A 14693-nucleotide genomic window follows, 5' to 3' on the forward strand; every position below is an offset into this window, starting at 1 on the left:
CATGTTAACATAATCAGTGTAATGTAACGAGTAGATACCGCATCGTATGTGATATGAGATTTTTATCTGTGATTTATACAGTGTCCATAATAAACACAACCTAGGTGCTTTTTAAACGATGTATTTATGTAAGTAGTTATTTTATATGCCTAGGAAGTTTAATGTGATACAAATAAATAAAACTCGAATTATAATATAAATATATTTTTTATTTTATTACTCCTAATATGATATATTTACAGAAACGGTCGATCATACAAACTAATCGTAGGATCAAAACAAAGCCTAATGTGTAGTAACAACAAAGTATCAATCCATCCTTAGTTTCTATAATTTATAGTTAAACCAATATCAAGGCAATTATAAAATTAATTTCCAGAACATCCTCATAATTGCTATTGATTTTATCAATTGTTATTTTAAATTTATAAATTACTAGCTGTTACCCGCGGCTTTACCCGCGGTTAATATGAATATATTTACAAATTACCTTAAAAAATTACGTTAATGTAAGACCTCTTTGTATATCACATTGTGTGTATTTCAGCCCTCAGGGTACAATATTCAGAAACACTTAAATACGGATCAAATCATTTTTAATCAGTAGCCCAAAAATAAAGTTTCCTGCTTCTAACTTCAAAAATGACGATCTTCCAGACTATCCTATATACAAAATGTCAAACCCTATTTCCCTCCTTAGGCGTAAAATATCCAGGAAGGTTTAAATACATATCAAGTCATATTTAAATCGGTAGCCCAAAAATAAAGTTTCATGCTGCTAACTTCAAAAATGACGGTCTTCCAGAGTATGCTCTATACGAAATGTCAACCCAATTTCTCTCCTTAGGCGTAAAATATCCAGCAACGTTAAAATACGTATCAACTCATTTTTAATCGGTATCCCAAAAATAAAATTTCTAGCTTCTACCTTAAAAAATGACGGACTCCCATAAAAACTTTCAACCCTTATTTCACCCCTTTAGGGGTAGAATTTCCAAAATTCCCTTCTTAGTGGGTGTCATGATATGTTATATATAGCCTAAAATATAAGTTTTATGCTTTTAGTTCTAAAAATTACAATATTTTCAACAACTTACAACCTTTCACCCCCTTTCAAAACTTTACAGCACTTTTTCCAATTAAAAAGTAGCCTATGTCCTTTCTCAGGCTCTAGAATATTTGTGTACCGAATTTCATTTAAATCGGTCCAGTCGTTTTGGTGTGAAAGCGAGACAGACAGACAGAGTTACTTTCGCATTTATAATATTAGTATGGAAGTATGGATTAAGACTTGTACAATGGCATTTTTCATTAAATATTTGCAACACTTGGAATTAATTCTGATATGTCAAAACGTTCATAAAACCACCTGCTCATAAAAGAATTGAAGAAAAACTACAAGTATAGTTTGAATCGATGCGATCTCGCCTACTCACGCGTTAATTGGCTGATTTTGTACAAAATTACATAAGTATTTTATAAAGGTTTTTTCACACGTTTGTCGAAACCATCATATTTTGGAAACGTGCATTGTTCTCGTCTCAAAAAATAACCTTTGCAGAAGTATTTTTTTGCAATTTATATTCGTGATCAGCGAAATAACTATAAGTTCTAACCAATTTACTAATATTACAGGCGCAATCAGCCACCGATCCTATTTTTTATCCTCAACTATAGAGGAGTCTGACCACAATAAGGTCTATTATGTGATAATCCTCACTAGTACGTATCAACAGCGTATCACCCCGTGCATAACAGTTTTAATAATCGTGTGGTTCCCGTTCTCCAATTAATAATAGTTCATCTGTGTTTTTCACAGTACTGTGTAGTGACTTATATGTATACTACTAGACGTGCTGTCCAGTACAGAGATTTTACGCACTAAGTTACGCTCAATTGACCACAACTCATGTAGTCCAATGCGAGCGACCGAGAGGAACCGACAGTTGTTGAAAGCAGCTAAACATTCCTAATAAATTCTGTCATTTTTGGTTTAGGTGAGTCATAAAAAGGCATTGTTATTTAAATACGTACTCTGTTTACATGATTTAATAATTATTTGTGTTTGGCAAATGATTTAATTCGTATTTTCTTGTAAACATATTATTTCACGAAAATTACATGCATTACAGATATATTGATTGTATGCTATTTCGCTTACTCTTTACTAGATTTACCTAAGAATAAGCAGTACAACCGATATGCCGACAAAGATTATCCAATATATTCAAACATGTAAACCAATAGAGGAAAAGATAAAAAATAAACTGTGCTAGAAACGTGTCAGATATAAACATGCATTGAGAAGTATTAGACTAGACCCAATAGACCGTTCGGTCACTAACAAACGCGCAGTGCTCCCTGACGACGGAGCGGACTAAACCTTCCGACAATTGACAGAATAGATATTTTTTTACCAAATAAAAGCGACCCGCCCCGGCATCGCACGGGTGTAATGCTGATACTAAATATACTACAGTATGTATAGTATACACAACGTTCACAGTTTCCCCGTCATTCGACAATACTAACCGCTATGTCCCTGCATTTTGAAACTGTAATATCTTCGAAAATATTCATTTAAGTTACATGCTATAATGGGCCATATTGATCTATATTAAATGCACAATGTACTTAATTGGATAAGGATTATGCTGGATTGCTTAAAATCGCTTCGAAAATAAGCCTATATATATATATTTCTCGTAAAAAGTAAATGAAAAAAAATGGTTATTGTGGGTTATTCCTGTACCTATACTATATATATACCATCGCGGAGTTTTTTGAAGACTTTTTTAAGGTGTACTATGCTGTAGTACATTATTTTGATCTATCTCGTAGGGTTCAGCCAGCGTTTCAATTCAATCTATCATCAACCGCATCAAAATACGTTGCGTAATTTAAAAGATCAAAGCATACACAGGAACAGACAGACAGCGTTAAGCGAATTTGTTTCATACCATGTAATGCTATCGGAAAAAAAAACCCAAAATAGCTTGATGACATTAATTTCAAATCACTTATATTTGAGATTTCCTGCCGAACAGGGTGTACTTTAGGAGTTCATCATCGACATTGAGCCTCATTCAGACGAATTTGAAGTTAGCCTGCGGTCAGTCGGCGCTGGGCAGCCGCTGGTAGAGGTGCGGGCGGGACGCGCAGCCCGCGCACACGTGCAGCGAGCTGGACACCACGTGCTCGCACTCCCAGCAGTAGTGCTCGAGGCAGCGCGCGCAGCGGAACAGCTGCGACAGTTTAGATTCCGATTCGATCAGAATTCAATTAAGCGCTAGATTATAACAGTAGTAACTATATATTGACACTATGTAGTTTTAATCCGCCGGCATATAAACGGTAATTATTATCTGTATCGGATCTGTCAGGAACGCATTCTCAAAGCGGCAGAACATAATAAGATTAATTATATTTTTAGGAATATATCTAACTAGTTAAAAAGTAGTAAGTATTTATTAAGGGGGAAATCTAAATGTCTTTGATTAGTTTAGTCACGATCGATTAGTGTATATAATATTTGAAAGTATGCAAGAAAGCTATGTTTGTAATATATAGAACTTATTGTGATAATAATAGAGATACGTATAATTTAAAACCCCATAACCTTCAGCAGAAACAGCTAGAGACTAACGAGATAATTTATGTCTAAATATTGTACAGTTTTATTTACTAACCTGTTTGTCGAGATCTGTAAAAGATCTTAAGCATGAGAAACAGAACTGTGCTTGTCCTTCGTTTTTTATCTCTTCATACGGCTCTACAGGAAAAAGGTGATGGTACGATCTGTAAATACAATAAATAGTTATTCGATATATTTTTGCTCCTAAATCTTAGATACACGAAATTTTTAGGATTAAGCTCAACAGCCAATAGGCTATTTGACTGGTTTTTAATATCCATTTTATATTATTTAATAGAGGTTAAGGAACCCAGTAAAAGTTTTTATTTTAATTCTTGTACATATTTACTAAAAAATATAAAATTAAAAATGTCAAAAAATAGCGCGCGAAAACGCTACTTAGACAATATGGCGCTGCAACGGTGTCGGTAACGTCACTTGCCTGTATTGTAATCTGTGCCACATATAATCCACAAACAGTAGGCAAACGAAACAAGCAAGTGACGTCATCATCCGGCCAATCAGGAGCGTTTTGTGTCACGTGACAAGCGTTTAAAAAAATGCATTTTTATTTATGGATTTTTGAATAAGTGAATTATTATTTTCAACTTTCGTTAATAAATAACCATTTTTAAACTCTTAATATATACTGATTACAATAATTGACACTTTATTTTTCGCATTGTCAAATAGCCTATTGCGGAAAAGTGTCTAAGCGAAGGATACCGCGCGACCGTATGGGTCTGATTGCCTTAAACCCTTCGGAAAGAACAAAATATGTTAAATCTGTAACGGACCAACGTTACGTTAAATTTCAAATAACTCTTAGTCACCGCGTCTTTCGTTGCGAGGAATACGAATCGAGAAAAGAGGGTCGACAGTCAGCCTGTGAACACGTCGGTGAGTTGGCTGTGCGGTCGGAGTGCGGATCACCTGGCGAGATGCGGCGCGGAGGCGAGCGTGAGGCCGCACGTGCGACACTGCGCCGGCAGCGCGCAGTACTTGCTGCGGCACTGCGGACACACGTGACCCTCGCCGCCCTCGCCCTCGCCGTCGCCCTCCTCCAGGTGGCTGGCGTAGCACACGATTTCTCATTATACATAAACAGCCTATCGCTTCTTATTGTCGCGTTAATGAGACAAAAACTGTGGAATGCAATGTTGTATGGTATAGTTTATAGTGACGGATGATTGAGACAATCGATCTGTCGCCCATTTCATTTCATTGGTGATGCACGCGGCTAGGGAGCGAGCCGGATCCGGCATGTAAGACAATCCTAAGAATTTATTTGGCTAAAGAAGGTCACGTGCATGAACTAAGGTGCGCACAGGGGCAATTTCCTTTGAGAGCTCGTTGAGTGGAACGGACATTAATAGTGTTGGAAGTTCGAAACGTAAGTGTCTGCTTCTTCATTTTATTACGGACTAGATGTTGACAGCGGTTTTGCTCGCGTGGAAGTTGAATATACTTACAGATAAACCTAAAATACTACGATGATATTACGATGACCTCTTTGTATACCACATTGGTGTGTATTTCATAACAATATCAGTCAATATCAATATCCAGAAACGCTTAAATACGTATCTTTTCATTTGTAAACAGGATCCCAAAAATAAAGGTTCATGTTTCAAAAAATGACGGACTTCCATACAAACTTTCAATCCCTATTTCACCCCCTTAGGTGTAGAATTTCCAAAATCCCTTCCTTAGTGGCTGTCTACCCAATAAAACGATCCTACTCACCAAATTTTCATTGCCCTAACTTTAATAGTTTACGTTTGGCGATAATGAATCAGTCAATCAGGGCAGGTTATTTTTATAAGTATAGATTATGACGTGTACACTGTACATGTAATTTTGTAATTTGAATTATGTACTATAAAATGTTTCATCGAGTCAAACAACTTACCACATGCATACAGTAATTGGAGGATCAGCATCAGGCTGAGCTACTGGTGGTGTGTACGGGAAACCCATCTTTACAAGTCCAGCATCTAAGGCCCGAGCTCTTGCGGGAGGTGAAGTCTGTTCTAGCAAGAGAGACCTGTAGTGCACGTCATCTAACACCACCTGCACAACATTGCTTACTGTATAAATCATATAGATTTTTTTCATATAGAAATTATAAATTAACGTTGACTAGTTCTTTAGAGCCGAGATTGCTTAGTAACTATTACATTTAGATCTTGATAGAGGATTGGAGGGTTAAAGCCGACCTTTTAAGGAAGATCGAATTAGCCATGAATATTTCAATATCCAGAGTCGAGTTGCTACAAGCCCTCTCCTTAATAATAGAGGAAATATATTATAATAAATACTAGTGACTCGACCCGGCTTCGCGCGGGTGCAATGCTGATACTAAATATACTACAGAATGTCTTACACCGCCTTACAGTTTTTCAGTCATTAGACAATACAAATCGCGATGTCCCTGCGTTTTAAATCTGTAATATATTCGAAAATATTCATTTAAATTACACGCTGTAGAGGGCCATATTGATCTATATTAAATGCACAATATATTTAAGGTACTTAATTGGATAAGGATTAATGCTGTATTGCTTAAAATCGCTTCGAAAATAGGCCACTATTTCTCGTAAAAAGTAAAGGATAAAAAATGGTTATTGTGGGTTATCCCTAAGAGATAAAGATAGACATAAACCATCGCGGACTTTTTTGAAGACCTTTTTAAGGTGTACTAGAATACTGTAGTACATTATTTTAATCTTCCTCGTAGAGTTAGCCAGCGTTTGCTATGTAAGCGCAAAAGTGTTTATTTACATTACTTTAGAAACCTGTAAAATTATCAGTATGTCTCTACTATATTGTACATGTATTATACATATAAACCTTCCTCTTGAATCAATCTATCTATTAAAAAAACTGCATCAAAATCCGTTGTTTAATTTTAGCGATCTAAGCATACACAGGGGCAGACAGCGGTAAGCGACTTTGTTTTATAGTATGCAAAGTTTACATACCCCATATTCTCCACCAGTATCTTGACATAATTTTTTACAAATTCTTATTTCTGCTGCCAACCCAATGACAGAACACCGTATTCCATCAGTTTTGAGAGTCTAAAAACATAACTTACCAATATTAGTAAAATCAATAGTTCTTTTGTCACTTTATTATCCTATGCAGGTTTCCTCACTATGTTTTCCTTCACCACCAAGCATGAGATGAATGACTGCATGGATCAAGATTGCTTATGTCTTATGTTAATTAAGAAATACAATAATTTTGTTGAAATTGTATACAAATATTATATAATTGTACTAAGCTTTAAAGGAATTAAAAACAATAATTCGAAAATACAATACACTTTTTTATAATTCAGGCACAACATTTGTATAAAAGTGTAAAGTGTTCTACATATATTTATACCTGTATGGTACCACTTATGTCACCGGGATCACATGTTGTCAAAGAACCAAATAACACGAGAAGTTCTCTAGATGCATGGCCGGGAAGAGGTCTTAATGTCCTACCAGCAACTTCCAGAGTATTTTGTAATGATGGCTCACCTGTTAAAGCTAAATTAGATAACCTGCAAGTTGATTTAAAGAATGAATAATCCATTATTATAACAAAAAAAACTCAGTATATATCAATGCGAGATTTATTTTTAAATGATTTAAGATTTTGTATTATAGTACAAACTGTGTTCATACATACCCTTGAACAGCTTTAATGTGTTTTCTAACATTTCCTGATAATTCTGTAATTTTTTCAGCCCTTTTGTTTTTCAATGCTATAATACCAAGTTGACTTAATGGATTCTGATCAAAGAATTCTTCTACAAAATTTTCTAACAACTGAAATATTATATAAATGTCGTATATACAAGTTTAGATGGGTACAATTGTAGTTTAACATAATAAAGTATGTATAGATTTTTCAACCTTTAAATTTAATTAAATCTCTTACATATTATACAAGTTATGTATAAAACAATTATTATTTTTAGACTATAGAAAATTAACTTACTTTAAGAGTACACAAAAACCTAGTGGGTTTTAGATCCTGTGAATTCATTGCCTCTGAACAATCAATTGCTACAAGTAAATGGCGCATCATGCCAAGTCTAACAGGACCGCGACGTGGAGTCGCTGCTTTTCGAGCCGCTTTTTGTGCAAACTCCGCCACCAAACCCTCGACCAAACCGTCTTCATCTTCTTTAATAGCCTCCCTAAATTTAAAAAGAACATACTTAAAAATGAACTATTTTTAGGCCTTTAATATGTTTGGTCGAGTTATCAGCTAAATATAAATAAAACAACAATATTAAAAATAGTTCTCCATTCAATGAGAACGAATGTTAAATCTTACCAAGTTTTTTCATAGCCCGTTTCCCATCGATATTCTTTTGGGTCTTGTTCATCATCTGCCATGGTATTTATTTTATTCAAATAAGATATTTAAAAAGAATAAGCCTTAATGAAAACACCGGGTATTGATTAACTGGTTATGAGTTGTAATATATAAGCAGCAGAGTTTTTAATAGATTGATATTAAATTTAATTTAAATTTTTTGGCAATTTATATTAGACACACAAACATAAAAAACATTTTGTGATAAAACGAAAATTATTACTATTACTAACTATAAATAGTAATTGTTTTTGACATTGACAAGAGACAAGAAAAAACAATTTATCTTTTTGTCAAATTTGTTAGAAATTACAAAATGTCAATATAATGTTGCCCGTAACACATTTCTGATTGTCGTCAGCCGATAAAATAAAGGCGTTAACTCTGATCTCAAGCAGTTTTGTTGTCGCTGCCTGCATAAGTAAGTAATAGTAGTTTTTCACTTCAATGAACATATAATAAATGATAGAAAACTAAAATGTAGAGAGAGGAAACGGAGTTTCATTAAGATTTTTTATATTTTAAGGGTTGTACTTATGCTACAGCTGTGTTGCAGAACTATCGATAGTTTGACTATCGATAATGTTGTTGCTATGATTTTTGAAGCGGGCAACATTAAAAAAAGAAAACATTTGCGGGAAAGTTAAGCTCAATTCTGGATACACTGGAACCGGAAACATTGTTAAAACATTATCTTACATTACAGTATTGTTTTACATTCACTGCTGAACTTAACCAATAAAGAAAAACGTTATTAATTAATTTGGAGAGTGATACCTACAACTCATATAAATACGCTGTACAAATAACAATCAGAAATTAATTAACAAATAACTTTCTTTTACAATAGTTGACCTCAAAAACTATTCAGGATATCGATAGTACTATTGATAGCTCTCCGTGAGCAATACTATTAATTACCATTGATAGTATCGATAGTTTTGGACTATCGATAGTCTTTGAATGAATTTTGAGAAAAGGATAATGACGAAGTCAAAGCTTTCCTTAATGTTTTTTGAATCGAGGACCTGATTTATCATTGAATATTGTTATTTCTTTGAAGTGCGTCTTTGGACATCGATGGTCGTATGTAATTATGTAAATTTTACACTTCTACAAGAAAACACACTATTTTTAAACTAGAGATTTATGCAAAAAACATTAATGTGTACCCTACATTAATATTTTTTTCATAAATCCAAGAAAGAGTTCTAAATTTATTAATTCTCTTTACTGGCGCAAATTTAATTAAAATTATTAAAATATAATATCGTTAGCTGGCCTACTAAATAATTTATCTTGAGAAAGTATTACTTTCGAAAAATTATTGGATATCGATAGTTAAGGTTAAAAGTAACGGTTTTTGCAATACTATCGATAGTATCAATAGTATTGCTCATAGGCAGCTATCGATACTATCGCTAAAACTTTAACTATCGATAGACTGTCGATCGATATGCAACACTTATCTGCAGGCTACAGCCTATAAGTACAAAGTACTATTTTAATTTTATAGTATGTGTTCGATGAATCGAAACACATAAAAGATCGTATGTAGAACCAGAACAATAAACATATTTGTTTTAGATGTGGTGAAAACGGTTACCCATCAACATCAAATCGATATCAAATAATCTGATATTCCGATCTCATCAGATTTTAGATGTGTTTCGATACGTCAAACTCATGCCTATTATTTTATCCTCAGTGCCAAGAGTATTTACTCATTACGTTCTACTGAACCTGAGTCTTCAAATGTCATGCGAATGCAAAAAAATATTTATATATATTTATATATTTTACGTATTATAAAACAACTGACAAACAAGTGCTGGTTTCATCAAATACACTAGGATAAATATAAATTGTATAACAAAACATATAGCACAGTAAAGTTATTAATCTACGAATATGAATATAGATATCAATAAAAGTCTTAATCAATTTATTCATTGTTTATTAAATCTAACGTAAAGATACAAAAATAGTTTAAAATTAAATGTAGATTCTTTTGCAAGAGATGATACATACATATTACAAGTTTACAAAGCAAACTTCATAAGAATTTTAATGATTTACAGCAATGTTAATACCGGCATACATGCTTACAATTTACTTATTGAATAATGTTCATAGTATGTCAGAGTTCAAATGATATTTCCCTGAATAAATTAAAACACTTAAAAATTACTAATAATGCTAGATTGTTTTCAGCGAGCAGTACTTACAAATGGTTTTCAAAACATTTACACAAATGTTTATATTTATTTTATATATTTATTACATATTGTTAAAATATTTACTGAATACTTTGATATAACAGTAATTACTTTAACACTACTTATAACTAATTTCCTCCAAAAACCAGCTTTGTAGCAGACAATTGAATTTTTTATTCTTGTATATAATTAAACTTGCCAATGAGACTGCATTTCTATGATATACAGGAATGTTACTAGGTTCCTGCTACCTAGATGGTCTCTCCAAACCACTGCTGTAAGGAATGTGTTTTCTTCACTCCGTAGCAGCCATAGCGCGGGCCTGTGCTCTAACTCTCTTGTCATACTCTAGTCGATTTTGACTATAAATAAAGAAAATTTTGATTATTTTATTTTAAAAAATTGTTTTCAATAAACCAAAGTTTATATCACTACAATAAACTTCAAAAAAACTTATGTCTATATAACTCATGTTTTCTAAACACAATTATTATAAATTAAAAAATACAAGGTAGTCTACTGCAACAGAGACAATTATTATGACTTTGATCTAATTTACTCTATATAATCAGTAAAGATCTTGATAATCTGTGATATAATAATAAATATATGTATAATAATGAATAATAAATTTAAAAAAAAAGTGTTTATATTTATTTTATATATTTATTACATATTGTTAAAATATTTACTGAATACTTTAATATAACAGTAATTACTTTAACACTACTTGTAACTAATTTCCTCAAAACAAAGCTGTAATCAGAACTTTGGAAGTGATATCACAGTTGATATTAGTAGTATAGTTTTGTTTGCTTTATTTGGAGTTGCTCAAGTCACAAGACATAATATAGTAAAATTTACAAATCTGCAAACACTGAGCTAAATATGTAGCAGAAGTTTAGGATTAGGTGTAGTGTATAAATTTTTTTTTTTATAAAATTTTACCTAAAAAAATCTTTGCTTATTTTTTAAATATAATATTTCTAGCTTGGTATAAACAAAAAATAAACTGAATTGATTCCAATTGATGGATTAATTTTTATACAGGACATATATATTAAGTTTTTCTAAATTATAAAATATTTATAAATACAAACCAATAGATTGTATAAGCTTCTGCCTGAGCGGGGTCTTTCACATTGGGTTCATTAAGCAGATCTTGAATTCCAAGAAGGATTTGTTTTATTGTTATTGCTGGACGCCAATCCTTTTCTTCATCAAGAAGTGACAAACAAACTGTGCCTGAAGGGTACACATTGGGATGAAACAGTGGTGGTTCAAATTTGCATTTTGGTGGACTGGATGGATAATCATCTTTAAAAATCATACGCAATTTATACAATCCACCTTCCCATGGTGTCTGCAAAGCAAAAGTAATGAATAAATTATATTATGAAACATATTCATATTAAAAGTAACATTATACACAATTATTACTACATGTTAAACTGTACACAGTAAAAACACATAAACAATAATCAGTAAACAATATTAGTAATTTTATTTGGAAATAAATAAATTGAATAACATTACATAGAAATTTGTTGCTCTATATCTAAATTATACTATATCTAATAGAGATAACTTTGTATAAGAATAAACTTATCTAGAAACCTTAAAAAAGGCACTTCTTAAAGCTCAAAGATAAATAAATTAAATTAAAAAAAACATTGTCCAGAAATCTTTAACATACTAACCCCTTTTTTACCAGGAATTGCACATTCCCAAGTCATAAGATTTAAAGATCCATCAGGATTTTTCATCGGTCTCGCAACGAAGCCCTAAAACAACAACAAATCTATTAAAAATGAGAAGTCAAACGTAAGTAATATTCAGCAAAGGACATGACTTACAAAGGGATGGTCCTTGCGCCAAGCTTTTCTCTCTTCGGCTAAACGTGCGCTGGCTATGCCCGACATTATCTGTAAAAACGATATATTATAGAATAAAATTTTATACAAAATATATTTTACGATATAACAATTTCATATTATACACGTACAAATTCTAGGAAACAAATATGAAAAATAAATTATACAGCGCGAATAAAAGCGTCCCACGATGCGTCAAGTACTACTCCACAGATAAAAAATATTTATTTAGCAAAAGAAAAAGCTAACATCAGAATCAGTGACAATGAATCAATTTTATTTAAAATAAAAATTAAAATAACAAGAACTAAATATACAATAGTAACATATATATATATATATATATCGAATAAATTGACCTTCAACACCTTATTTTGAAATTGAATCTACTTTTAAATGTAAAATAATGTATAAACTAATTAAGCACTATTTTAAGCGAAAATTCTACTTGGTAAAAATCAATCAAAGAAATACCTGCTTTATTCTAAAAAAAATAGATTGCTGTTTAATCCTCCACGTGGCTACACGCTGGGCAAGATCCCTTTTGCTTCTTCACTGAACCACTTCGCCTATAAAAGTATTTACGATGCTTAAAGTCAATTTATATAAAAATGCAAAAAAGAAATCCAGGAAAGATTGCTGATATTACAAATTCGTGGCATTTTGTTTAAAAATATATGTCATATTTATAGTCTTCGCATCTAGTCTACGCAACTTAACATATATGTATAATATGTTGTACATATACTTGTACATTATGACAAGACAGACTGACAGTAACAAAAGTAATTATTGTTTTGGTTTAAGAAAATGCAAATAGTCGTGTTAACTTTAAATATTATTTAGAAACGCCTCATAGACACTTTAATTTTTGTTTATTATTATAAATTATATAGAACATTTTTTAAATAGCGATAAACAGACCATTTCATTTCTAATTATGCAATCCAAAAATATAATTAGCAATGCTAATTTGAAAGAAATATATTAATTGTAAAGGATACTTATGTACTCACTTTATTTAAAGAATACTCAATTTTATATTATATTTTTTCACAAATTAAATAACCGCTACTGGTCCTTGCTTTTCAAACGTATTTAAGCCATATGACTTAATTGGACTATACTTGGATTGGTGGTAAATTTCTACTTCAATAGGATATAAAAAGTTAACATTCGATTAATTTATAGGGACGTTTCATTTCTATTTTATATAAATATATTTATGTGAGAGCAGAATATGTAATAGTATGTGATATAAATTTCAGTAAATATGGGTTAATAATCGTGTAGGTATCTCTAGAAAAAATCACTTAATCTATTTATATTCATGGAAATTATATAATGTTGTTTAAGAATTAAATTTCCAACATCATTAATTTTAAACACAACAATACATATCAAATATTTATATCCGAGATTCGTAATTTGAAAACAGTGTATATGTCTTTACATAGTTAGTTAAAAGTAATCGATTGTAATTTTACAAGTAATATTGTAGATATTATATTTTGATCAACACGGATAATGCAGGTACAGAATTTTCAATAAATATAAATTACGGTTGATAATTTGTAATTATTATGATTTACATATATTACGATACAAATAGGTATCTTAATATTCATCCACGAAATTTATTTTAACCCTACAATGCATGATTTTTTTTAATCGTGTCAAAGAAATATATTTGTTTCTATATAATGTCTAGACATGATAAATAATAATAATAATAACAATTAAAATTCATTGATTTTGTAGATATTTATTTTTTCAATTCTGTTCCATATGTGGTACAGTATGCATTAACACTCATATTTGGCTCTTAATTAGGGACAATGAACATAATCATTTATTTAGTTTTACAATAAGAATAGCTCTACTTGTGAATGAAATTTATTAAAACAATTTATGTCTTTGTATTGTTGTCTTGCAAAATAATTTATACGCTTGGTATCTCAGAATAGTTATACATGCTAGGCGAACTACTATATTTCCACTTGAGCCCAAGTCAGGCTCATTAGTATGTCTCAAGTCAGAATTACCTTCCATTTCAGAGTATATCTCGAAGTCGTATGCCATGCCTCTATCGTCACATAGCACGAGGAGCTTATATCCCCATTTGTGCGGTTTATTGAGAAGATATAGACGTAGGAAATTTGCAGTTTTCGTTATGTACAACACTTCGTCCAGTTATAATATCTCCCTCTCCAGTATATTCTGGCATTTTTTTAAAGTTTTGATTATTGGTCTTATTTTGTGGAGACGATCATGTCCTGGTTGACCTGATAGTACTTGCAAGAAGTTGTCGTTAAAGTGGAAGAATCGTCTTATCTTCTCAAAATGATTCACGGTCATAGTCTCTCTTACTATACGTAACTCAGATTCCCAGTAAGTACATCCGTATTTTAGATAATGGAACAATGCTCATGCGCAAACATATACCTAAAAGCTTTTTAATTCGTATGTGGTGATATAGAACCGTTTAGATGGGTCTTTTTGAATGCTGAATTTATGAATTTCTTCAACTATGTGATTTAGTAGGCCATTACAATGGAGTATTCAAATTTGTGATTGGTGGCTCTT

At 31.7% G+C, this 14693-nt stretch overlaps 2 protein-coding genes across 2 annotated transcripts; both read right to left on the reverse strand.

Moving 5' to 3' along the window:
* Positions 1-3040: 3040 nt before the first annotated feature.
* Positions 3041-8143, reverse strand: LOC113397989 (general transcription factor IIH subunit 2). The gene is made up of 9 exons (XM_026636545.2): positions 7973-8143; positions 7631-7832; positions 7319-7458; positions 7028-7190; positions 6619-6717; positions 5547-5707; positions 4568-4705; positions 3690-3798; positions 3041-3245 (listed from the first exon to the last, which is right to left on the reverse strand). The coding sequence occupies exons 1-9, from the start codon at positions 8032-8034 to the stop codon at positions 3114-3116; spliced, it is 1206 nt and encodes a 401-aa protein (XP_026492330.1). The 5' UTR covers positions 8035-8143; the 3' UTR covers positions 3041-3113.
* A 1811-nt stretch (positions 8144-9954) lies between these two features.
* LOC113397991 (SUMO-conjugating enzyme UBC9-A) lies at positions 9955-12334 on the reverse strand. Its single transcript, XM_026636546.2, has 5 exons — positions 12239-12334; positions 12090-12158; positions 11934-12017; positions 11334-11596; positions 9955-10595 (listed from the first exon to the last, which is right to left on the reverse strand). Exons 2-5 carry the CDS (start codon positions 12153-12155, stop codon positions 10529-10531), a joined length of 480 nt encoding a protein of 159 aa, XP_026492331.1. The 5' UTR covers positions 12156-12158; positions 12239-12334; the 3' UTR covers positions 9955-10528.
* Between the last annotated feature and the right edge of the window lie 2359 nt (positions 12335-14693).

The sequence above is a fragment of the Vanessa tameamea genome, chromosome 13 (assembly GCF_037043105.1).
Source record: "Vanessa tameamea isolate UH-Manoa-2023 chromosome 13, ilVanTame1 primary haplotype, whole genome shotgun sequence".
In the NCBI taxonomy this organism is placed as follows: domain Eukaryota; kingdom Metazoa; phylum Arthropoda; class Insecta; order Lepidoptera; family Nymphalidae; genus Vanessa; species Vanessa tameamea.